The sequence below is a fragment of the Strongylocentrotus purpuratus genome, unplaced genomic scaffold (genome assembly GCF_000002235.5).
Source record: "Strongylocentrotus purpuratus isolate Spur 01 unplaced genomic scaffold, Spur_5.0 spur5_scaffold_1, whole genome shotgun sequence".
Classification (NCBI taxonomy): domain Eukaryota; kingdom Metazoa; phylum Echinodermata; class Echinoidea; order Camarodonta; family Strongylocentrotidae; genus Strongylocentrotus; species Strongylocentrotus purpuratus.
Window position 1 is genome coordinate 10,249,363 of NW_022145594.1, and position 27,335 is coordinate 10,276,697.

A 27,335-nucleotide genomic window follows, 5' to 3' on the forward strand; every position below is an offset into this window, starting at 1 on the left:
GTTCGAGAAATGATGATATTACTGCTTCAAAGGCTGTAAAATCAGATCAATGCAGATTGTTACTAATATTCGATATTCTAGCAAGTAGTAACTGTTTGCTTCGGCAGTTTAGATGACAAGGGGGGTGGGGGTATCAATGATGATGATTATTACAAGTGGAATCTCGAAGGATAATAACATTTGAAGTAGATTGTAAAGGGTTTTTTTTCTCCTTTAAATTGGAGTTCTGCTTTAGAATAGAAGTCAGTTGAAGAACTAGGTGTTCGATAAACAATAGCAATTAAACGAAATTGTGGATATTTAAATCTTCCTTCAAACCTTAACATTTCAAGGTTCTCATGTTTTAAATCATGTTTGCAGTTGTAAATCAAATTCTAATTTCTAGTTAATATAACAAGCAACAACACTACCTGATATATTGTTATCTTTTCTTACAAGATTGTAACTACTTAAATCAAGCTCAGAATCAAGGCTTCTTGCAAGTCAAGTTTATCAAAAGGATTGTTAAACAAATGGTTTATGTGGTTAAATTCCCATCTAGTGCTATGTATATGTAAGTGAGCTATTGTAAAAAAAAAAACCTTTCTATCAAAATCCAGATTTCCCGGCGAAACATTTTATTTTAGTTTGTTTAGTTTATCATTATCATAAAACAACAAGAATATCTACAGCATCATGTGAGTTAAAAGGCATATATTCCTTCACCATTAACCATACACTACTATCATCACGATCCGCGACATGAAGGTAGCCATGATTCATTGATAGTGTTGCGTTGATGAAACAAATGATCTAATTGACTGTTGCTTGTGGAATACCGTATTGTGATAATGTCAAAAACGTTGTGATTGGATAAGTATCTCGAGTCAAGTGATACAAATGTATTTATGTTTTTCTCCGTTTTTCAAATAATGCGCGAGTTTTGTGCTTGTACGACTTTCAGGGAACGTTATCAGATATATATTTTTTTTAAACAATATCATGTAAAAAACAACAACATGTAGTTCCTTGAGATGGGTCACGAAAGTAAACAAGTTTCGGCGAGTGGTCACATCTCGCACGTAGACTGCGGTTCGATGAGTCTACGATTCGCGAAAAGTGTCCACTCGCCGAAACTTGTTTACTTTCGTGACCCATCTCAAGGAACTACATGTTGTTGTTTTTTACATGATATTGTTTAAAAAAAATATATATCTGATAACGTTCCCTGAAAGTCGTACAAGCACAAAACTCGCGCATTATTTGAAAAACGGAGAAAAACATAAATACATTTGTATCACTTGACTCGAGATACTTATCCAATCACAACGTTTTTGACATTATCACAATACGGTATTCCACAAGCAACAGTCAATTAGATCATTTGTTTCATCAACGCAACACTATCAATGAATCATGGCTACCTTCATGTCGCGGATCGTGATGATAGTAGTGTATGGTTAATGGTGAAGGAATATATGCCTTTTAACTCACATGATGCTGTAGATATTCTTGTTGTTTTATGATAATGATAAACTAAACAAACTAAAATAAAATGTTTCGCCGGGAAATCTGGATTTTGATAGAAAGGTTTTTTTTTACAATAGCTCACTTACATATACATAGCACTAGATGGGAATTTAACCACATAAACCATTTGTTTAACAATCCTTTTGATAAACTTGACTTGCAAGAAGCCTTGATTCTGAGCTTGATTTAAGTAGTTACAATCTTGTAAGAAAAGATAACAATATATCAGGTAGTGTTGTTGCTTGTTATATTAACTAGAAATTAGAATTTGATTTACAACTGCAAACATGATTTAAAACATGAGAACCTTGAAATGTTAAGGTTTGAAGGAAGATTTAAATATCCACAATTTCGTTTAATTGCTATTGTTTATCGAACACCTAGTTCTTCAACTGACTTCTATTCTAAAGCAGAACTCCAATTTAAAGGAGAAAAAAAACCCTTTACAATCTACTTCAAATGTTATTATCCTTCGAGATTCCACTTGTAATAATCATCATCATTGATACCCCCACCCCCCTTGTCATCTAAACTGCCGAAGCAAACAGTTACTACTTGCTAGAATATCGAATATTAGTAACAATCTGCATTGATCTGATTTTACAGCCTTTGAAGCAGTAATATCATCATTTCTCGAACAAGTGAAACACGAATATAAATCAGGACTTGTATTGATCATTAAGTCTTCCCTACTTTGGAAATGTCGCATTTATAGATCATGTACTGCATTGCCAATAACTATTGGTTTTATCAGACACAATCGATATCTCTTGTCCCAAACGTGTTTTATTAATGACCTATAATAATATTCTTCTCTTTTCTTTTGTAAATCGTACATTAACTACTGTGAAAATACTGTGGCGAGGTGCCGGGTGCAATATGTAACATAACAAGAGTTCAAACATTTCAAACCCCAACTATGCAAGACTTGTATTTAACGCAGATTTCTACACCTCATGTTTTTTTTATGTTATCTGAAAATTCTTGGCAATCGGTTTGTCGGAGAATGGAGTACCACATTTTGTCTATAATATGCATATAATCCACACACAACAAAATGTATACCTTTGGAGCTGAAAACAATTATTATTCCGAGAATTTTGTACCAGTGTTCATTTATACGAGACATGCGGAACATTCCCTACTCTTAATCACAAGACCTACAACTGATTGTTTTACAAGATCCCTTCACTACTAAGGTTCACTCATGTGGAGTACCCTATCGCCTGATTTACGTACAAGTAAATTATCTTTATTATCATTGAAGATGTAATATGAACAGATAAGTATTGTGAATGCCCTCTGAGAAACGATTTCTGTCTTTTGATTCATATTTATATTGATATTGTATGACAGTATTGTCATATTTTGTAAACCTTTTTTGGGGAGTTATGCTGTGTCATTGTTCTAAATCTTAGTTTTGAATGTTTTTGTACTTTATTCTTGTTTCTATTGTATTATAATTTATATAATATGTTTTTTTCATTATAAATGCATTTGAACTATAAAGACAGGGCCCCCTTGGAAGATCATTATTCGATATTGAAAGGGCCGTCCAGTGCATTAAAAAAAAAATTGACAAAAAAAAAATATATATATACAAATCGTTTCTTAAACATGCAACCATATAAAAGTTGTTCTCAATCTTGTCGGAACTTGTACATTATTACGAGAGAAAAATTCATGTCGAGTCTGTATAGAAACAAGGAATAACGCCCTTGACGTAAAGTAAAAAAAAATTAAATAAAGTAAGAAAATGTACAGGTATTAATACTTTTTTGCATCAAGTCTTTAAATAGGGTTAAACATATCGATTCGTACAAAATGATCCAACAAATTATACAAAATGTTAAAGAAAAGAATAACGTAATGACAGAAAGTTTAAAAAAAATAAAAATAAGAATAAAGAAAGTGTACAGACGTTGATGCTTTTTTGTACATCAAGTCTTCAAAGGGGTGGGGGGGGGAATGATCGAGTTTTGCAAAATAATCTTATAAAGAAAAAAGAAATAACGTCTTGACAGAAAGTTAAATCAAAACAATTTAAAACAAATTTGTAAAAAAGCGTACAGGCGTTAACACTTTTTTTTTCTATCTAATCTTCAAAGTGGAAGGAAAAAAAAAGATTGGTTCGTGCAACAATGATCTTTAAAAAAAAAAAAAAAGTATAAAACTTATTTAAAAGAAAAAGAAATAATGTCTTGAGAGAATCAAAGTGGAAAAAAAAATGATCCGTTCGTGCAAAATGACCAACCACAAAAAAAATGAAATGTTAAAACAAATTAAAAAAGCGTACAGGCGTTAACATCTTTTTGCATGAAGTCTTCAAAGTGGAAAAAAAAAAAAGATCGGTTCGTGCAAAATTATCTTTTAAAGAAAAAGTTTTAAAACTTTTTTAAAGATAAAGAAATAACACCTTGACAGAAATTTAAACAAAAAACAAAAAAACAAATGTTAAAACAAATTAAAAAAGCGTACAGGCGTTAAGACTTTTTTGCATCAAGTCTTTAAAGTGGAAAAAAAGATCGGTTCGTGCAAACTTATCAGTAAAGAAAAAAGTTATAAAACTTTTTTAAAGATAAAGAAATATCATCTTGACAGAAAGTTAACACACACACACACAAAAAAAAAAATGTTAATATAAATTAAGAAAAAAAAGCGTACAGGCGTAAACACTTTTTTGTTTGCATCAAGTCTTCAAAGTGGAAACAAAAAAGATCGGTTCGTGCAAAATTATCTAATAAAGAAAATGTTATACACCTTTTTTAAAGAAAAAGAAATGACATCTTTAAAGAATCAAGTCTTCAAAGTGGACAAAAAAATGATCGGTTCGTGCAAAATGATCTACCAAAAAAAAATAAAAAAATAAAAAAAAATAATAATATTATGAAACTTTTAAAAGAAAAAAGAAAAAACGTAATGATAAAAAAAGTTTTTTTGTTTAAAGAAAACAAAATAAGAAGGTGTAAAGGCGCTAATGCTCTTTGTACATCAAGTCAGGTGCTAATGCATTTGTAGGAATCGGGGTCATTGGAGGCGGGGCAGTCATCTCCCTTGCAAAGTTTGCAGCGGAAAATGCAGTCGTGTCTGAGTTTCTTGTCGTATCCTACCAAACACTCGTGGCAAAAATATGACTTGTTGTAGAAGGCGGCCATTGATGTAATGAGATCAAAGTGATTGTCATGAACATACAGATAAATGGTATGCTGCCTGTCTTCGGGGCCAGCATACGTAATGAAGTTTAAGTGCTCTTTTGAAACAACCACCACCCTGAAACCGGCCATGAATTCCGTCTTTTCGAAGAGTTTAATCTCTTCGATGCCACATTTGGTATTTTCTGGAAGTTTGGCCTGTTTATACAGCTCAATGGCATATTCCCTTTGCTGTTTGTAACCACGTTTGATCGACTCAAAATTAGGGTGTTTTTCAATCCGGGCAATGCCAGTTACGATAGCCCTTGGACAACACATGTTATCTTTATTCTTCATCCTGATGATGCATCTTTTTCTGGACAATGTCTCTTCGATGGTTAAGCACTTCACATTGGAACCACCACCATTTGGCATAGCCATGTGTAATATGTTGAAAGAGACTGTTTCGTCCAAGCTTACCTTATCATTCGATTGAATAGTATTCTCAAGTTTGGTTGCAAATGCTTCGTGATTCATTTGATCCCTCCTTACAAATGGCATACTAACGGGTCTATCTAATTGTGGGGAAATGAAAACAATCCTAACAAAATCTCTATCATTTACCCCCTCAACCATCTCTTCAATGATATTTTCAAACATCTCATTTACGCGTGGCATCATTTCTATCATGGGACCGTTATTTTCTATGGGTTGGAAAGAAACGGTGTAATCAGTTACATTAGCATTGTATTTGCGTACATGTTTTTGACTCACTTTGGTCACGTGATGAGTAGGGAGATTGGGTTCTCTTGCAGGCGGTGCATCTACAACACGTTTCTTAGATCCCCCAACATGAAAAGACGAGGGTCCGGCTACTGCTGCTGCTCTTGGTTGACTGTGGGAGGGCCCGGCTACTGATGGTGGTTGTCGGGAGGGTCCGGCCACTGCTCTTGGTTGACGGGAAGGGCCAGCCACTGCTGGTGGTTGTCGGGAGGGTCCGGCCACTGCTGATGCTGGATGGCGGGAGGGTCCAGCCACTGCTGTTGCTGCTGGTTGGCGGTTAGAGGGGCCAGGTACTGATGTTGCGTCACATGGCTTATTTGTATTGATGTCCATCTCCATTAAATGGTCATCGGAAATGCCTATGAGATAAAAAAAAAAAAAAAAAAAAAAAAAAAAAAAAAAAAAAAAAAAAAAAAAAAATATATATATATATATAAGAACGGATAAAAAGTTTCATTCAACCGCTACAATGTATTGTGTTGTCTTCATACATGAAAAAAAAAAAATGAACATTCATCCAATGATCCTTTGCATTGATGTATATATAAATGAAGTATACACTAACCGTCATCCAAATTTGGTTGCCATGGAGTAGCTGCGTCATGTGGAAGACCTTGCTGGTGCTGCGTTGCTAGGGGCAGAGGGGGCTGTTGGTTCTCGACGAACACATCCACTAAATCATCATCGGTAATCCCTACAAGTATAATTGAATAATTTAATTAAATTTATAATTTGAACGTATACTTTATAATACTTTATAAATCTTTTTTTTTTGTTGCTTACACGTGAGTTTATGTTTCAAATGGAGATATCAATCATTATTTAATTTGCATTGAACAAAAAAAACACTCATTATGTCACATCGTTGCCTATTATGGATTTTCGATGCTTAATCTCCTTCTTGAATTCCAGATGCAAACCCGATATGGTAACACTACAAAATTATTCAATTATGAATATGAAAATAAATAAATAAATATGATTAGCACTTACCATCTTCCAAGTCCTGCAAACTCAAAAAGTAGGATGACCTTGCAAATACCAAAGCATGTTGTTCTGGTTCAAGGTCTTCATAATATTCCTCACGAAAACTCGATACTTCTTCCAGGCATGTACATGCCCGAAGCTTGTGCATTAAATCACATGTAGAAATCATGGTACATTATAGAATCTGGCCAGTATTACAACAAAAACAAAGCGATGTTGACTCAACGACAGTTAGATGTCATATGATACTTGCCCATAGGTTCACCATTTTCTCTCGTCCAATCACAAACAAGTACCAACTTTGGGTCACTTCCTTTCTAAAAAAATCCTCGCATTCTCATTGGTCGGTAACACACACATTCAACATACATGCCGGGTGGCCCATTGTTTGGTCATTTGGTCCTTGTCCCTCGTACCCTACACACGTCCATCCTCCACCTCTCCATGAATGAATGAATGATGTAAACAAAAGAACTTCCTCCAGGGGATGTACCCTCATTACGTAACTTCCGCCGGAAGGACACCCCAATTAACTCATTAACACTCCCCTATTGTTTACCGGAAGTCACCGGAAGGATTAACTAATTAACCGGAAGGATTAACTAATTAACCGGAAATGCCAATTAACACTTCCTATATAGGGGTACCTATCTTCTGACATATTCATAATTTCTGCAAATTTCTACAGAATTTGAGGATGGCTTCAATAGGGACAAAGTATCTTTGAATGGTGATAAATAAAATTAAGTTTTCACCTTGAAGAAACAAAGTATTGTGCATGACGATGATGACATTAACAGTGCGAAAATAAATAATCAAAATACGGATGATGACTGTGAAAATTATAATGGCAATGACGAAGAAAGAAATAATATTTATGTTTTCTGCGTACTACAGAAAACCTAAATGATACATTTCTTAATCAATATTTGTCTTCAAACACATTTTTTTTTTTTTTTTTTTTTTTGGGGGGGGGAATCTTTGTTGAAGTATGTCTCAAATGACATCCTCTTTCACATTATGATAGAATTGAAGTAAAATTTAGCCATCTAATTTATGGCAAATTTGGGGAATTGGAGAAATGCATTAAATGAATGAATTGAAGTAAAGGTTTAATTATCATTTCATTGCGTCCGGTGGCTAAATTGTGAAAGACTTACAATATTGATAAAAACATGCAAACCATTCAAAATGTACACACTTTAAAACGATTATAAAGACATAGCATAAATATGATAATAAATCTATAGTGTAATATCTTTTATTATCCTATAGGAAAAAGTATTATTCGCATTGAATATGGAGTTAATGAATCTTTTTATAAATGGAAATGTGGCATGAAACATAATTAAATGAGTTGATGACAAGATAAATTATAAACATTATGATTATTCATTTATAGACAAATTTAGGCTTTGATATACTACAGATAATCAAATATGGACTTTAAAGAAATCTTAGCATACTTTAGAACAAAAATGAAGATTGATATTAAATTGAAAACCTTTTACATAACACTTCATAGAATGTGTAAAATGAATTCAAAAGAATACTTTTAACCTTAAATTTAGTATTTTTCGTCTCAAAATTTCTTAATATTTCTGGATTGCGAAATATTTCATGTGCATGGAAAAAATGCAGTTTTATTAGTTCTGTTCAAGAAACACCATTACTTTACTTTATTACACAAATCTAAATGGACTTTTTTGAAAGCTTTTTCTGAAACCACACATCCACAGTGCCAGATAAAACAAAACCTAGCGGGAAAAAAGACCATCCAAAAGAATATCATATATATATATAACAGGCATCGAAGAGGAATAGGCATTACAATCAACTCCATATATGGTAGCGCTTCAGAAATCTGTATCGGTATACTAGGAAAGGGCGTTCCACATACACCATCATTTCTAGCTATATCAAAAAAGCAAACATGTGGATATTGGACAGCTTTATCCAATAAAAACAGGCATCGAAGAGGAATAGGCTTACAATAAACTCCATATTTGGTAGCGCTTTGCGCCAGAAAGTGCGCTTCAGAAATATGTATCGGTTTTATTTTGATTATTAACATTCGTAAGAGGCAATGATAAAAAATACACCATCATTTGCATATTTGACATTTGCATATTTGACAGCTTTGACAAATAAGAGCATTCATGACGTACGAAAGGGCGCTACCTTCATTTGCATATTAATCTAGTACAGCCGATTGTAGGTAGTAATGACGTCTTTGCTTTGATTGTATTTACATAATGTAAAATGATGCGAGAGAGGCTTTTAAGAGTTTGGAGGTTTTACTTTTCCGGCATATCTTCTTCGCCTTGGGTTGCGCTCATTCTTGGCTCACTCCCCATGTACCCACACCACACATGAAGGGATGATAATGGGGAATGTGTCTTTTTATCCATCCCTCAGCCTTTGTGGGACTCAATCCCTTTCTGTCTTCGTGAGACTACAATCTTGAACATGTCAAATAATCCTTAAACATATCTATTTCGTCAAGTGCGAAAAATACTGTCTTCATGGGTGGGGCCTGTGCCTTTGAATGTTCTTTAATCAGAAATCTGTCGCCATATAAACGGTGTAAATTGTCATTATCATCACTACCATCACCATCATCATCATCAACAACATCATCCCCCCTTTTTTTTTAATTTTTCTTTTCCCCAAGCTGATACGCATACAAGAAAACAAATGGACATAACCGGATAACACAAAATTAACATTTAAAAAAACCGGCGAGAATTCGACCTTATTATAAAACTTAAATGTTACCGATTGAGCTAACTTGATTAACAATCTATATCATGTCATTTCTTATCATATATATCATATCCAAATACTACATCATACATATTTTATATCATAGCACATATATCTAATATGTTATGACTGTTATCATAATATATCCATATCATATATTCTCATAGTAATTTATTGTTGCTATCATAATCATACCTTGTCACATCATTATTATATTACATCGTATCTTTTCATACTATATCATATAATAATAATTATTATATCATATTCATATCATTTGTTTTTCTTCATATAAAACATTATCATAGCATTCTTGCATCACATGCTATCGTATCTTATAATAAATATATTGTTATCATTTCGTGCAATGTTAGTCAGGTGATGTCACATGAATGCAATAACATAACGATATCGTATTTAGATCATGATCATAATCATTATGTAATTTATTATCAATCATGTCGATCATATGTATCTCCTTTCAATCATGATATTCATAACTCATACGATTGTAGGCCCACCGGTAAAGTATGTCTGTGTTGAGGGCTGGTGTTAAATGTCGTCTGCTGAATCGAGTATAGCTGTTGGTGTTGATGATTTACGTGTAATTTTCCCATTCACCAACACCAGCCCCTAGGGATTGGGAAATTCATGATTTCAAGTTCGGTGTTGGTGTTGGTGTTGCAGTATACCGCAGGTAACTAGATGCCGACATCTGGCACGAATGTCACGATCAAGCTAGGTAAAATCCATTTCCAGTCAAAACAACTGTAAATCATGGGAGCTATATATATTTTTCAAGAGAAATTATATTTTCTCTATTCATTTGCATATATGGCGTCAGATTTTATATTCTGTATGATGTAATTTATTGGAATTTCTGACTGGATTATGCTTTTATCGCAAGATTTTTCGCCTGTAGAGTAGCACGTCACTCGGTGTTGAGGCTGGTGTTGAGCCATCGATAACGCGCACGCGTGATCGGTATCGTCATTCTAAACTGACCGTCGGTGTTGGAGCTCGGTTCAGCAGCCTTTCTGCGCTCTCAACACCAACACCAACACCAATACCGAACACCATACTTGAAATCACTCATTGGCGTTCTTAGCCAGTGACCCTTGTTCGATTCCCAGGGGAGTCATTTTTTCCACATTAAATTTCGCAATTAATTCCGAAAAGGGATGACAGCAACTGGCGTGGGAAAGGATCATGTACCCTAGCTATTGTTCAGGGGAAAAACAAATCCAATATCCGTCAAATTATTGACGTTTGCACGTCAAAAACAGGGCATATTTCGATTAGAAGCCTTTCCATCATGATGAAGGGCAGTGCTTACGTAAATAGACAGTAAGGTGCCAATTTCCTATTGTCTGGTAGTACAAACTAAAAATTCACTAACCAACAGATGGAGCGTTCTCTTCAAACAAAAATGGTTTTGTTAAAGGAAACCAAAACCTTCATACTAAGTTACTTTTATTGTAAAGCTTAAAATATTTGAATAAAATCAGTGAAAATTTGAACAAAATCGGGCAAGGAATAAGAAAGTTAGAGTGTGTGTGTGTGTGTATTGGGTTTTTACAGACGTGTATCAATCAGATATGATTATTTACGTCTGGGACCGACCTTTAAACGTCACCATCCGAAAGACGTGACTCAGTTTCGAACCTGCGTCCTCGGCTGAATCAGTTTGTAACTTCCACTTTTTAGCTGGATTACAGGCGCACGCCACAACGCCTAGTTGTGGCGTTGTGAAATGACATTTTGAAATGACTAGTCACTAGAGGGCGGTATTCAATTTGATGACATCATCTGTGAACAACTCTCCATGCCTTTTGTACATAAAATTTCACAATTTTTTTGTTTTCTTCGTATTTATTTGTGTTCTTGATCCGACTTCATAACTTGTGAAGTAGAATATCATTTTGCATTCTATATCTTGCTTTCAGGGGAGTACATTATCTCAATCTCAAGAAAGAAGGAAAAACATGAAATTTGATGTACAAAAGGCATGGAGAGTTGTCCACAGATGATGTCATCAAATTGAATACCGCCCTCTAGTGACTAGTCATTTCAAAAAGCTCTTACTTCCTTATTCCTTGCCCGATTTTGTTCAAATTTTCACTGATATTTTTCAAATATCTTAAACTTTACAATAAAAGTAACTTAGTATGAAGGTTTTGGTTTCCTTTAACAATAAATACTGTCTGTGCAACCCTCTCACTCCCTTACTGCACCAGTAGCTGATCTGTGTATTTAAAAGGTCGTTGCAATTAAACAAACAAATATTTTCTAATTTCATATAGCCTTTCAGTATTTTCAAAGTGAAATATCAAACTAAAGTGAAATTCAACCTCTGTATAATTGAATATCATTCTATTGAGGCAAACAAATCGGAGATCAATGCCGGCTTTACAAATTTATATATACCATATTAAAAAAAAGTATTTAGATATAGGCCTAAGATATGTCACAATTATAATTAATAAATGACACATATTTGTAAAGCTTAGATCCTCTTCTTTCATTAAGATGCAACTCACTATGATGCATACTTCACGTATGAGTGATTAAAAACAATTTAAAGAGAGGGTACCAAAAAGTCATTTGGCGGGCGGTATCTGAATTTCAAAAAGAAAATCACATATCTAGAAAGTTCATTTTTTACCCTTTCACATGACACCACTTGAAGTAATGCTGGCATTTCCATAATTTGATTTAACGAATTCGTTTTCACTGGCTGTCTGTCGTAGCAACAAACAGAGTTGACAAAAGACTTAAAGGTAAAGACCAGTATTGGAAACGCCCCAATTTCAAAAAATGAAATGGAAGCTCTTATTACCAATCATGTGAAAGAATATGTTTTGAATATTACATGACGATAAAAATTTTGACGGGAAACCGCCTACTAATTGATTATTTGGTAAATTAGTATATCTATATACTGTTGAGAGATGCAAAAATGCACGTGTCGCGCACGTGTGTGTAGTCCCATCTTTCTGTGTACAGTGCTTCTAACTTTATGAAGACTTGGCCAAATTTCTTATAATTTTGATGATTCCAGAACCTTGCAGTACATCTATGCTAGATGATCAACCTTTTCTGATCGATTTCACAACGTTTCTTTCATTATGCAATTGCATGACCATAACTGGTCTTTAGCTTTAACTCCGTTTCTTGGACGCACTGTATCATACTTCTCCCATGCATTTGCTTGAGACTTGGACGCAGTAAAAAAAATGTAGTGCTCCACTACCCAAACCGCCTCCCCACCCCTACACTTTTATTCGGCTGGCTGGCTGTGTCGCCGCTAAATATCTTCTTACGAACAAAAAAGAAGAAGATACTGCCCCCCCCCCCCTCGGCCGGTCGGAAGAGTCGCAGTTAAATATTTTATCACGAATTGGGCCTCCTCCGTCACCGCCAGCTTGATCCGCCCCTACGGTGGCCTCTACACCCCCCCACTGAAGATATTCATTTCTGCTTCTTGTATTATGATTATGTACAGCTGCATTCAAAGTGAGCATTGATGATACTGATTCATGGAGCATATTCTGCTTATGTTTAAAAATTAATATTGCACAGTAGTAAGAGTTGAGTTGAAAAGCAGTACGAACATTAACATTTAACACATAAATCTTCAGTGTGGGCTTGTCCCCAAGAAAATGAACAGATACGATTAGCCCTTTTTTGCAATGTATACAATGGTTGCAATTTCGTTGGCGAAAAGTGATTTGAAAATTGGCGTCATAGCCAATTTGTGTTGGGCAAAAGGTCAAGCGAAATCTGTATTGTGACATTTTTTCAATTGGTTTGTGTAAACAAATATTATGTTTGGTATCATTCGAAAGAGCATTTCATTGAAGTCATTGCTATCTCCGCGTAATGAAATACATGTGCATAACACGCATATTTATGGAATGCATAGTAAATTCATCATGACATCCCCAAATTTTACCAAACCTGGCAGACAGGTGTCAAGTTCATACATGTAGATGCACATGTCTGCCAAGTTTCATAGACCTATGTATAAACTTAGTTATTTCAAAGGAAGATGAAGTTAATTCAGAATTTTCCTGAAAAGCATGATTTTCAACAGTATTTTCACAGTTGGTAAGTTGAAGGGTATATCCTTTTTAATTTGGCTGGAATTATCTACATCCAAAAAGGTACAGCTTAAGCCAGCCATATGGAGCTGTTTGTTTTCAATGATACTTTATACATAAAATAATCTGCATGCTAATATTATTATATAGAATATGATTTTTCATTCACATCTAAATAATACAAATGAACTTTTACTATTTACATCAAATAAAGCATGAAACATGCATGCTTGAAGAAGGCATGAACATAAAAAGACATTAGAAAAGAGAGAGAGAGAGAGAGAGAGAGAGAGAGACCTTTAGAACTTTAGAGGGCGATATTGATATCATGCGTCAGGGGGTCTCAACTCCGCTTCTGCATCTGTCTAGCCATGGGGAGATTTTGGAGGGTCAAAAGTGCGCGCTGCTTCCACTTATCGTGTATTAGCCTAAGAAGACGACACATTTTTAGTGCACCAACTAAATGGGGATTTTGGACTTGGAGGCCTTTCACCCATCCCCTCCCCCACATAGGGAGCGCACTTTGCGCGCTCTTTACGTGATTCGCTTGCTCAATACCGCCCCTCCCTAAAATAAGGTCCTAGCTACGCGCCTGGGTTAAAATATATAGCTATGATGCTTATTAAGTTGACGAAATAATTGTTATATTTATGTCGTCGACGAAAATGACCATTTGCGCATAACAATTTAGCCTTCGGCCCCGGGTTTATAGGGTTAAATATGTAGATATTGGGACATTTAATTTTGTCGGTAGTTGGTGGCTTGTTTTGTCGGTAATCGTTGGCCTCTATAACCCCCCCCCCCCGACCCCACTGAAAAAGGTCTAGCGACGCCCCTGACCATTATACATCATTTTCTAAGTAATGGGACTCAAAATAAAGAGTTCGCATCTTCCTGACGAAATACTCAATCTTTATGTTACTACTTGAAAGTGTGTCGTCTTATTTCGGAGTTCATTATAATAAAACACTACAGTTTGCAGCTGTCAGTATTTCGAAATATGTCCAATTCTTTTACTTTACGGTTGTCAAATTTGGCATGTGCGTGCATGCATGCATGTATAAATTTATGTACATATGTTTGGGTATGTGTGTGTTTGTTGTTTGTTCGTGGTGTGTGTGTGCGTGTGTGTGTGCGTGTGGTGTTTTTGTGTGTGTGTATTTGTTGTGTGTTTGTGCGTGCGCGATCGCGCGCGCTTGCGTAAATTAGTGTGGGCACGGTGTGCTCGTGCTCGTATATCGCCGATCATCCCCCCCCCCCCCCCATTTACGCCCCTGGACTTCATGCATGGCTGAGTGTCAACGAAACGGAGTTAAGTCTTTTGTCTATTCTGCTTTTTGCCACGACAGGCAGCCAGTGAAAACGAATTTGTTTGCTAAAATTATGAAAATGTAATGGCTACTTTAAACAAACAGAACTTTGTCATTCCTTGCTCATTTTTCCTGATTGAGGTGTCGTATGAAAGGGCAGAAACTCAACCTTCTTTGTAGGGGGGGGGGGGGGGGAGGGGGGGGGGTAAGGTCACCTTTTTTAGGTCAGCCATGGGCATATATATATTTTTTTTTTGTATAATTAAAAAAAAAAAATCAAAGGGGGGGGGGTTAGAGGGGGTTTACACACATAAAAATACCGAAGGGGGTTCAACCCCCAACCCCACCCCCTTTGGAGACGCCCCTGCCTGCACCAAAGAAAAAAAACGTGTTCACATTAACTCCAGACATGATATTGATAAACTATAGGAACTGTTCGAGGCGTAGAATAATTAAGTATCCAAGTATTATTTGCCGCAAAAATGTATATAACAACCAGAATGCACTCCTTTGTGTCGATTGTACCAACTGGTGTCACCTTATATGCTCTCATGAAAATATGGATGTATTTTTAAGTGCCGATGACTGGATGTTTAAAGTGTTACTTTAACGAACTCCCTGGAAACATTTTTACTGAAGAACAAAATTTGAAATCACAGGAAAAAAGCTCGGGTAGAAGTCACAGAGAAAAAAAATAATCAGCGATGATCAATTGGAATCATTTCACATTGAGAAGGGAATGAAAATAGCTTATTTGAATCGTATATCGTTAACAAAGAACTTCGATGAAATACGATTACTAATGAAGAAAACTGACATGGAATTAATGACTCTTAGTGAGACACATTTAAATGAGAATATTTGTGATACTGAAATCGGTATAGATGGATTCGATCTCATACGTAAAGATATAAATCTGACTGGTGACGGTATAGCTATCTACATAAAAATTGCAATAAACTACATAGTGCGGAGTGATATAGGTGAAGGCGATCTGAAACTGATTGTTTGGGAGATAAAAACCAGAGATAAAAACCAGAGCAATATAACACTGAGTTCCTATAGGAAATCGATTTATTTAGATGGTCATATCTCAGCCAATACTTAACATATTCAATTGGTTTTGACATTTGGACATTATTTTTGTTGCCCTTTCGGAAAACGAAGAGAAAATGAAGAAATTCCAAAAATAGATTTTTATGATGTCACAGCTTCGGTACTCTATAGAAGGTAATAGGACAGTAAAGAATATGTATTTTGTTCAAAGTTTGGCAAGTCCAGATGTATGTAAGTCCACCAGTGTCCACTTCTTTAATCATCAATCTAATATCACACAAATTGTCATAATTTGGGGTTCAATGCTTCTCTAACTGGTCTTAAATCAGGATATTTTCCTGAAACTACACTCTGAGCCCTGGCCCAGCGAAAAGAATCTGAGGAAATGTAAAAAGGTTCCTTTGTCTGTGATGATTCGTGATTACATAATCAACATTGTCGCGTGACATGAATGTCCTCATCATCAGGTTGCGGTGGACATGATGTGATCAACGAAAGACTCTCAATATTAGTCCATCTGTAGTAGGGTCCATGCTTATATCATCGTTTTTTTTTAGAACAACTAATGATTTGCTGCCAAAAAATTTTAAGACTATGTTTTTAAAAAATCGCTCTTTTCATCAACATTCAACTAGACAATCGGAAGAGTACCATTTGCCATTACTTCGAACTTCCTTCGCTAAAAACACTTTTATCTATGATGGCCCAAATTTGTGGAATTCCTTTACTGATTCCTTGAAAAATGCCCCTTCATTATATACATTTAAGAAAAGATTAAAAATATTTTTGTTCTTAAAGTATAAAGTAAATTAGTTTGATTTACCCTCCCCCCCCCCCTGACACCCACACACACACACTAATACTTACACATTATACACGATGCATCATTGTCTTGGTCATTTTGAGGAGAATACGCGCATACTTTCCCCTTATTTTCTCTTTAATAATTATATGCGCAGTTATCGATTTATACGGTCTTACTTTTTACTGATAATCTGATTTGTATTGACAATAGTATACGGAATGTAGAATAACTGATTTGTTGTTTTGGAAATGTTACGTCCACGTCTGTGCTGTATATTCGTGTTTTTTTTGTTATTGAATGTCTTTCTCTGTCTTACATTGTCTCTACTTGTTACTGTTCTGTCTTCGCGGGCTTGTCATTGTCTTTACTTTATTATTATTATTTTTTTTTTTTTTAAAACAAAGAGCAAACTTTCATATTAATATATTTGTGTTTTTTGTTCTGTATAAGCTAATTTGTGTAATGCTACTTTGTCATTTTGAGGGACCCATAATCTACAAGTATCCACTTTTTAATGGGTCCCTCCATTTCCATAGAAAATATCAATTTTTGTTTGTATTATGTTATTCAAATTTTGTTTATATGCAGTTTAAGTATTTGTAAATGATATTATTCACATGTTATCTTGTTCAATTTTTTGTTTTGTTTTAATGAAATATTGTTCTGATTTCTGTGGAAATGAAAAATAAACTTGAATTGAATTGAATTGAATTAGCGAGTAAACTTGGTTAAGATTCAGAAATATAAAAATAAATGTATTATCATACACGTGTATATCTACTTCAGTGGGATTTCTTCGTTCCATTAGGGCTTCGCGTATTCGGGTTACACGAATTTCCGTAAATTATCAAGCCCTAATTCCAGAAAATTACGGATGTAACGTTTGTGAAATCCCCCCCCCCCCCCCCCCCCCCCTTATCGCCAAAGTCTCGGGTCCAGCTAAACTGACACTTTCTATTTAAAAAAAACCTAAAGCAAATCTACGAAAACTCGCGTATCCGCGATCCAATACTTTTATTCGAGATAAATAATCACAAGAGTTCATTAAAAGGCCAGCGATCGACACTTTGTTATTTTCAGATTGCATGGGCATTTTTCCACAAAAATGTGCATGTAAAATATTTGCTTTCCTTCAAGGACCCTCTATGAAAAATATGTGATTATTTGCGTTCAGTATACCTGACTTTTCGTGAATATAGGGGCATGTTTTCACGAAAGATAGTGTAACGCGACAACCCGACCCGACTCCAAGAACTGATGGAACGAACTAAGCCATTTCAATGTTTTAAAACAAAATCAAATGATGACTACATTGCAGTATATCCTTTCGAGTCTGAAAACAAATAACAATGGCGGATTCAGGATTCTCCGGCTGGGTTTTGAAGTATAAGCAAAAAGGAAAGGGTTTCAGGGACCAACTAAATTTACTCCAAAATTCTCAGACAAAAAGGTAAATCGATAATGTTAACAATAAACAATCAAATTAAAATTTACCGATCTTAATTTGTTAAGTTTAGCGGAAACGGTTACAAATAAAAGTTGTGAATGCATTTGATTGCTGATTTGATGACTTTGACCGGGACAAAGGAAAGTTAGCAGTATATAAAGTGAGAAAAGCAACAAATCACTTACTTTTCGATATTTATACGAAGAAACGACGACGGATCGGCAAAGTCTCAGTGGGTCTTAATGTCGATACAGATCTTTCGCGTTAAACTTACTCGAATGACAAATAATCTTTGCGATTGCCTATTATACATCAGCGGATGAAGCTGATATCAATTCCAAAGCCAGACAAAAGTGAAACTACTATCTGTCATTAAAAAATAAATTAGTAATAAAGGAATTTTCAATCACATATCTAATCATACCATGCACCCTCTCATAACTAATGTATTTGCTTATAAATGATTCAACAATTATTTATAAATGAAAGTAAAAAGCGCATTATGTATAATTGTGTGAAATTTCCAATTACATAAAATATATATGACTGGAATAAGAAATATATATGTAGTCGATATCGTGTTATCATTATAATGGTCCATTACTGACAAAGAGCACCACTTAAGAATAGGAAGGTTTCTGTTCAAAAGGAAATTAAAAGAGCACTAGTTGAAAGCAGGCGCGGATCCAGGATTTCTTAGGGTTTGTGACACTGACTGGCGTGGGCGGGGGGCTAGGGGCGAAGCCCCTGCGGGGGTTCAGGGGTAGAGCCCCCAGAACCTCAATAGGTATAAGCATTTAATTACGGTCAGATGAGCATATTTTGATACTTATTTGTGACACTGACAGGACAAAAATTGGTGTGGGGTCCAGGGGGCGGAGCCCCGGAAGCTCAGGGGTTTTGGGCAATAATTACGGTCAGATGACCATATTTTTATACCTTATTTGTGACACTGGCACAAATAAGCATTTTGAAGTGCAAAATCTACAGGGCTATCGTCCTATCCACTCTCTCTTATACGGTGCGGAAAGCTGGACTCTCTACACAAGTCAAGTAAAGAAACTTCACGCGTTCATGATGAGACACCTTCGAGCAATCATGAGAATCAGTTGGAAGGACAAGGTGACCAACAAAGAGGTACTAGAGCGAGCAAACCAGTCCTTCCTTCTATGGAGGACCTGCTCATCAGGAAGAACCTACGATGGACAGGCCATGTCATCAGGATGCCCTCTGAGAGGTTACCAAAGCAAGTACTATTCTCGCAACTACCCGCTAGCGAAAGAGGGATTGGTCGTCCACGGCTTCGCTACAAGGACACGATCAAGAGGAACCTTAAGCGGAGGCAAATTGAAACCAAGACTTGGACAACTGCTGCAGGTCAGCGAGCTGTATGGAGAACAGCTGTAAAGTGAAAATGAAGGCGGTCATTGTCGCTTCGCGACAGACAGCTACTACTACTACTGTGACACTGGCAGGTCACGAATTGGCATTGGGTCAAGGGGGCGGAGCACCCGGAAGCTCGGGGTTTTTAGGCATTTCATTACAGTCAGATGAGCATCCCTGATAGCAGAGACTGGTAAATATCACGTCATATTTACGTCTTGTACTACGTCTTTAAGACGACATAACACGACGTCAAAAAGACATGATTTTGCACCCGCGCACGTCGTCACGAGGACGTCATATTTTGACGTGATTTTTACGTCTTATTAGTCAAAGAAAGACGTCTTTAAGACGTCAACTTGTACTATAGGAAGACGTCATATGGACGTCATATTTACGTCTTTTAGTTAAAGAAAGACGTCTTTAAGACGACATAACACGACGTCAAAAAGACTTGATTTTGCACCCGCGCACGTCGTCACGAGGACGTCATATTTTGACGTGATTTTTACGTCTTATTAGTCAAAGAAAGACGTCTTTAAGACGTCAAGTTGTACTATAGGAAGACGTCATATGGACGTCATATTTACGTCTTTTAGTTAAAGAAAGACGTCTTTAAGACGACATAACACGACGTCAAAAAGACTTGATTTTGCACCCGCGCACGTCGTCACGAGGACGTCATATTTTGACGTGATTTTTACGTCTTATTAGTTAAAGAAAGACGTCTTTAAGACGTCAACTTGTGCCATATAAAGACGTTGTATGGACGTCATATTTACGTCTTTTAGTCAAAGAAAGACGTCTGTAAGACGTCAACTTGTACCATAGGAAGACGTCGTATGGACGTCATATTTTGTCGTGATTTTAACGTCTTATTAGTCAAAGAAAGACGTCTTTAAGACGTCAACTTGTACCATATAAAGACGTTGTATGGACGTCATATTTTCTTTTTAGGTCTTATTGGTTAAATAAAGACGTCTTTAAGACGTCAACTTTCACCCAAGAAAGACCTGTATACGTTGTATGGACATCAAATTTTGACGTGATATTTACACCTTACTGGTCATTTCGATGTACCTTTTATCCTTACATGATCTTTACGTCTTTGTTGTCCTCTAAATAACATCTATACGACCACCTGATCAAGGAAGAAAGTGTAAAAGTCACTTCATGTACACATTCTGAACAATCACACAGTAAAATCAAAGCAACAAATATTGCATCACATAATATATATATACATGCCAAACAGAAAGTAATTTTCATATTTTTAATGTACACGTATATGGTATGAAAACGGATAACAAAAATATAAAATACGTATTTCTATACCTTCTTATTCTATCTAACTTTGTTTTCCATTGGTACAAAATCTTTTCATCACTATCCTGACACTTCTTCCAAAACATGCTGTATAAATACCTAGTGTATTTCTGTCAGTCTCATAATTTATTTTAAGAAAGTTAACAGGCCATCACAAAGATATCTGTTTCGTTATAAATTGTGCTACAAGAAACTATGACATATTGGCTAAACTTATAAGTCTTACGGTTGTGGGAAGCAGGTTAGCAGCATAGAGACTAGGTAAAGCTATACTGATACCCGCAGTATTTTAGTAGACAAGCAAACAGCACACTGGGGAAGTTCCTCATATTCAGCAAAACAGCATAGTGGAAAGCTAGGCATTCATCAGTGCAGCTCTACCTCGTCTCCATGCTGCAAAACCGCTCCTGACAACCCCAAGACTTTAATGCAGATAAAGACTATCACATAAAACAAAAGGTTGTTGGAAAGAATTTCTGAGCATGAAAGATCAATTCTTGTTACATACAAGGGGAATATCTAAGTTCATGGCAAGAATTCAGTATAAAGTATAAAACTATACAATCTAAATCACACACAGGAGAAAAATGGCACAAATGATAAACACATGGCTTAGCTAAGTTATTTCTTACACTCAAAAGGAACAAGTTGGCAGCAAGGGGAACAGGGAGAGCTTCACTGATACCTGCAGAGTTTTCTGATGATGGTTGCTTGCCCGTCAAAACCATGATGTTCACATTTGGCGATACACCATATTAGAAAACTGTGCAGAAATCAGCTCAACTGTACCTATTCTCTGTGCTAGAAACCTGCTTCTTACGGGCACATGACTTAAATATAAGAAAAGGCATTAGTGGCAACATTCATCTTTATAAATATCAAAAAATTAGTTTTGTTGCAAATACAGAAGCTGAAGTTCCAGTATAAAATACAATTTATATCAGATAACATTCCCGCCAGTACGATTGGCTCAGTTGGGCAATTCCAAGGTGACGGTGGAATAATTATTCAGAAGATATTTCCCAGTTTAAGATAAAATAGCAAACATGCTGAAAAAGTTTAGCACAAAGAGATATATTCCATTGCTAATGTCACAACATTCATTTGGCAAGTCCCAGGAGTTTCACAAAAGAATTAAAATTTAACTTAAATTTTAACAGCAAATTCAATATACATGTAGGTAAGCCATATTGTGCTTTCAAAATCACAGATACAATCCAAGAATTTTATACTTTTAACTACCAATTTTTTTTCAAACCACAAGGTTTTTATGGTTTTCATTGAAGGCGCTACTGTGTGTCACTCTTTAATAACAGTTAATTCTCCCAACAAAATTTTCAATTTTCCCCAACCGTTTTTCCATGAAAATAAGATATAAAACAGGCCTTTAAAAATCTTTCAACGCCTAAATTTGGAAAAGGTATTGGAGCTAATTCGTTGCTTTGTGATGATTAACACTCACTTCAATTTAATCAAATTATAAAAATATAGTTGGGAGAATTAAGGAATGGATTAGATCAGTTTTCCCAATTTTAATCATCAATAGTGGTCTATTTTTAACTCAAATGTTCAGATTATCTTTAAGTGTACATACAGTATAGCATTGAAGTCAATACCTTAGCATCATTTTCTCTCATATGAACAATGTTACCAAGTCCCTTTAAGGCTCGTTCAGATATGATGCTGCAAAACAAAATCTCAGAGTTTTTTTTAATGTTGACATAGAGTTCAATATGCTTTACATTTCTGTATATTATTTTAAAAAAAGAGCTCACTGAATATGCGCAGTCCAAAACATACAAAGACTTGTTGCCATTCGCTTTACACATAAAACCAAACTGCATCATTTTCGAAAATTGTTGGCGGTTCACGTTCCGTATCTGAACAAGTCTTAGTTGCTTAATAATGGAATCGATTTGTATTGTACACTGTTGGTCATAATGGTGGAATATTTATTTTTACCCCAGTTTAGGGAAGGATTTTTAAAAATTATTTATTTCTAATAGATCTAGATAATGGCATACATTCTCAGATTTTATTGAATATTAATTCGCGAGTGTTTGTTTTGCGTGACTGCTTAATCATATGTGTGCTACTATGCTAATCAGCTAAGGGACCTACGTCCTTAAGTCATAATTGACAGTAATGAGGATTAATGCCTCACAAAAGGGCACTAATATATAGCTGATCGACACGATTTTTATCCTGGGGCCTCACAGTAACGAGGCCATTGCTTAGCCCCTGAATCATGACTGTACGCAGTGTTTGCTAAGGTACGCGGCCCCTTCCACAAATCCCCCAAAACGAAGAAAATGCAATAAATTGTCGAAAATTCATTGCATTTCCCCCCGGCCCCCAACAGGAAAAATTCCTCTGTAGGGCCATGCATTATGGTTCAAGGCATGGCCACACAGAGGAATTTTTCCTGTAGGGGGTCGGGGGAAAATGCAATGAATTTTTGACAATTTATTGCATTTTCTTTGTTTTGGGGAATTTGTGGGGGCGGCCGCGTACCCTAGCAAACACTGCGTACAGTCATGATTCAGGGGCTAAGCAATGGCCTCGTACTGTGAGGCCCCAGGATAAAAATCGTGCTGAACAGCTATATTAGTGCCCTTTTGTGAGGCATTAATCCTCATTACTGTCAATTATGATTTAAGGACGTAGGTTCCCTAGCTGATTAGCATAGTAGCACACATATGATTTAGCAGTCACGCAAAACAAACACTCGCAAATTAACATTCAATAAAATCTGAGAATGTATGCCATTATCTAGATCTATTAGAAATAAATAATTTTTAAAAATCCTTCCCTAAACTGGGGTAAAAATAAATATTCCACCATTATGACCAACAGTGTATTTAACTCACTCAATTTTTCTCTATTACCAACTTAATTTGCAACAGGTTTTAAGAACTGATAAGAAGCGGATGGGGGTGGGGGTGAGCATGAGACTGAGCATATCAAGTCTACTACATTTAAGCATTATGAAACAGGTCAACCTCATAAATAGTAATTACAAATATATGCAAAATACTGGAATCTTTTACTCAAACTGTTATTATGTCAGTTCGTACACCCTGTAATTCATTAAAATTGTAAGTGACATGAATGGGAATTTCAGTTCCACAGCTTAGCCATTCAGGTTTGTGGCTACACCTCACCTCTCCCCCAATCTCTCTCTATAAATTATAATGAAGTGAAAAAAAAACCTTTTTTCTAGCAGTTTAACTATCGGGTGAGTGTAGATCTACATGTAATTTTGGACATATTCCTCTTCAGCTTGGACTCATGGGTTAGCTTTTGGGTGGAATCTCTGGCATTATGCACTGCTTTCAGATCCAGGGAACATAGACGCAAGGAATTCTAGTGCATGAATAAAGCAAAAAGAAAGGAATACAATTTGAGACAAACTTTTATATATTTTAAAACTGGAACGTAAACAATGAATTAAATAATGAATTATGTCAGAAAAGTACTGCTTGGTAAGATTTATCAGAAATAATTTCTTATTGCTCACAAACATAAAGTCAACACACCTTTGGATTTTAAACATTTGTGGGCAATGCAAAACGTGATTCAGGATTTCGTTTGGTAAATTATCAATACAATTGTAGTTTGCTGATGAGGGCCATGACTCACCGATCGGATTAGTGGAGCCATCGATTTGGAAATATTCCTCTTCAGCTTGGACTCATGGGTTAGCTTTTGGGTGGAATCTCTGGCATTATGCTTTGCTTTCAGATCCAGAAAACATAGACGCAAGGAATTCTAGTGCATAAATAAAGCAAAAAGAAAGGAATACAATTTAAGACAAACTTTTATATATTTTAAAACTGGAACGTAAACAATGAATTAAATAATGAATTATGTCAGAAAAGTACTGCTTGGTAAGATTTATCAGAAATAATTTCTCATTGCTCACAAACATAAAGTCAACACACCTTTGGATTTTAAACATTTGTGGGCAATGCAAAACGTGATTCAGGATTTTGTTTGGTAAATTATCAATACAATTGTAGTTTCAGGGATGCCAGTTAGAATTGATCAGAGGGCCTGAAAAATCACCTAGAATGTGCTAGCTTGTACACAAAAAACCTAAACTATGGTATGAAAATAACTCGCCAGGGCCTGAATTCAGGCTATTGCCTGAAAACTGGCATTCCTGTAGTTTGCTGATGAGGGTAGAATGAAAGCTCCTTGACCTATGCTGAAGGGTAAAAAAACACTGTTTGAAACTCACATAATATTGTCGGTTATTGCAACATACCTGCAGGTTTTAGTGATCTAAAATTAATTGAATTATAAATATATTTGAAACTCATGACAAATAACTGAAATAAGCCTTTCAAATGAAATGAACCATTATGTAGTGTCTAATTGGTCAGTGTCTCAGTGATCATGCACAATATGACAAATAAATGTACAGAAATAATACAAGTACATGTACACATTTACCGATAATGGCTTCAACTGTTTCAAGAGGCTGCTGATCCTTAGGGAAGTAGGGAACATCCACAAGGTTGAGAGAGAGTAGCATTTTCTGCATGGTTTCACATCAATATACTGAGGCCACAATGTGCTTTGAATCCACTTCTTTGACGAAAGATGTTAAAAAAGGATGCCTACAAATAAATGAGAAAATGAATAAAGAACAAAATGAATGGTTGATAATGTATGCATGTGCAACACATATACTACAAACTTCTTTGAACAGCCTGTGGGGAAAGAATTTTGTTTACCATTTACAGGTCTAACCGATTATTTCCAGATAAAGATTTCTGTATACGCGGTAGCCTATAAGATAAATTTGCTGTCTAAAGACTATAGAAACGACTTGTTTAAGGTTACATGTTTGTGACACAAGTCACTGCTTTATTCCTCTACGTATCGACACGTAATGCTCAATTTCCAGACATCTGGGCCCGGGCCGGTAGTACACTTTCTCACAGGTTTCACTTTCACTGCAAACCGCTGCACATTACAAGTGCATACCGATGGTGGTTGCGGGCGGGCGCACGCCTGTGTGAAGTTATCTACCGTACAATGAGGAGGTAGATCACTTCACGCAGACTTACGTGCCCCCGCAACCCTCCATCTGTATGCACTTGTATTGTGCAGCGGTTTGCCATGCAACCTGTGAGAAAGTGTATACTACTATCAATGTTTTTCCGAAAAAATACTCCCCCCAAAATAAGAAAATTGACCAGAAACAGGTTAGAAACATAACGACTTTTAAATCATGACCGGCATTATTTGAACATTTCATGAATATTTGCTTGATTTGGGGTAGGCCTAGACCGAATTTTCCGTCTCTTTCGTTCGTTAGCCTCTTATTGGGGTAGGGTCGGCCGACTCTCTCTTTAGAGACGGAAACCGTCTATACACATTCCCTTGATAACGCCACGGCCATTTCAGGTCGTAGGGTTATGCCCCCAAAATCCCCCAAAATGTCATTTTACCTCGTCCATATCCAATTGTAAATTAGGCCTAGGCTATAATACATCGGTTCCACTTACTAACTTGATTGAAATAATCCGTTTAATGGTCCCTTTTAAGGAAATTATGGGTCAAAATCGACATCCATGTTGAAAATCTTGCAAGCCGTGTTAAACTCTCGCTGCCGGAGTCATCTAAATCAATCTCATCCTTTCTAGTCTACGCCGAAGGCAAAATGATTATGAAGGAAAAACTGTGCGCCATCTAGACGTTCGTAATGGCGTTAATTTACATCTGATTTAGAAATCAGGAAATTAGATCTAAGTTAAACAAAGAAAATCGGGGAGAAAATGTCGTGGACGAAAATATGTACATAGCCACCCCCACGGTACGAGATCTCTGGGTTGCCATCTGTATTGGGGAATGACAACAAATGTCAGTTTTATTAAAGAAATGACCCAAATCAGATGGTTATTGCTGTCTAATCTAGACGAGTCTACCTAGATCTAGTGCCAAAGCTTTCATCAGTTTGCTTCTCTTATTTTTCTGCTTTCTTTTAGTTTTAGTCTTTTAGAGCAGTTGTATATTCGAGTTAGATTTCCCTTTAAAGCCATGCAGCCCATGTGTAGGCAAATGAGTAAACTGTTTTGCTTTAAATGATGCCCCATGCCATGCATACCTTCAATCAAGACCCTACATAAAAATACATATATGGGATCATACATTCCAAATCTTGTCACCAAGTGTTGAAAGTCCGAGCTCACTATCACTGACATTATAGTGACATAAGATCATACATTGAGTCTACATATCAACTTTTCAGAACAAAAAACAGTAACTATAGATTCATGTACTTTTTGTAAATAAATTAGGTAATTCTAGGACTTACCCATACTGTAAATTTGCAGGAGAAAACGAGAGTATTCAGGAGGATGATACTTGATGCAACGGCTTTTTTACTCTGAATTCAAATACATTACATACACATCGCATAGTGCATGTAGTCCTATACGCCTTGCATGCCTTGAGTACTATGCATCTGTACACACACGTACACACTCCCGTTTGAACTAGATGCGAGCATGTTTAGTCTTGATCGATATTGCAGACCTTGGTGCGTGTTAAGATGTTGCACAATCTATAATGACTAATGACATTTGAGGGGGGGGGGGGGGGGGGGGGGGGGAGTTGTTCCCTAATTTCAATTCTGATAATTGCCCTATTTACTTTGACTTATGCTCATATTAGATGTTGTAGTCTTTACCCGATTATTATCTTGGAAATGATTAG

The 27,335-nt window shown here is 36.0% G+C and overlaps 1 protein-coding gene and 1 long non-coding RNA gene across 4 annotated transcripts; both read right to left on the reverse strand.

Moving 5' to 3' along the window:
* Positions 1-4,444: 4,444 nt before the first annotated feature.
* Positions 4,445-7,065, reverse strand: LOC115920901. Of its 2 annotated transcripts, none has more exons than XM_030977649.1 (2): positions 6,417-7,065; positions 4,445-5,782 (listed from the first exon to the last, which is right to left on the reverse strand). In XM_030977649.1, exons 1-2 carry the CDS (start codon positions 6,577-6,579, stop codon positions 4,506-4,508), a joined length of 1,440 nt encoding a protein of 479 aa, XP_030833509.1. In that variant the 5' UTR covers positions 6,580-7,065; the 3' UTR covers positions 4,445-4,505. The 2 variants fall into 2 exon arrangements, 1 of the variants encoding a protein (XP_030833509.1); XR_004062603.1 differs by lacking the exon at positions 4,445-5,782 and adding an exon at positions 6,013-6,117.
* A 16,585-nt stretch (positions 7,066-23,650) lies between these two features.
* On the reverse strand, positions 23,651-27,057 carry LOC115920903. 2 transcript variants are annotated; one of them, XR_004062605.1, is made up of 4 exons: positions 26,935-27,057; positions 25,065-25,231; positions 24,249-24,377; positions 23,651-23,972 (listed from the first exon to the last, which is right to left on the reverse strand). It is a non-coding gene; the product is annotated as an uncharacterized LOC115920903 (long non-coding RNA). The 2 variants fall into 2 exon arrangements; XR_004062606.1 differs by lacking the exon at positions 24,249-24,377.
* Between the last annotated feature and the right edge of the window lie 278 nt (positions 27,058-27,335).

What these genes read in the sequence shown, in the direction of transcription:
- LOC115920901 (XM_030977649.1), bottom strand. Translation starts at nt 6,579, where the DNA reads ATGATTTCTACATGTGATTTAATGCACAAGCTTCGGGCATGTACATGC. An exon ending in TTTGCAGGACTTGGAAGATG is followed by an intron (nt 5,783 to 6,416) that starts GTAAGTGCTAAT and finishes TTTATCTCATAG; the next exon opens with GCATTTCCGATGACCATTTA.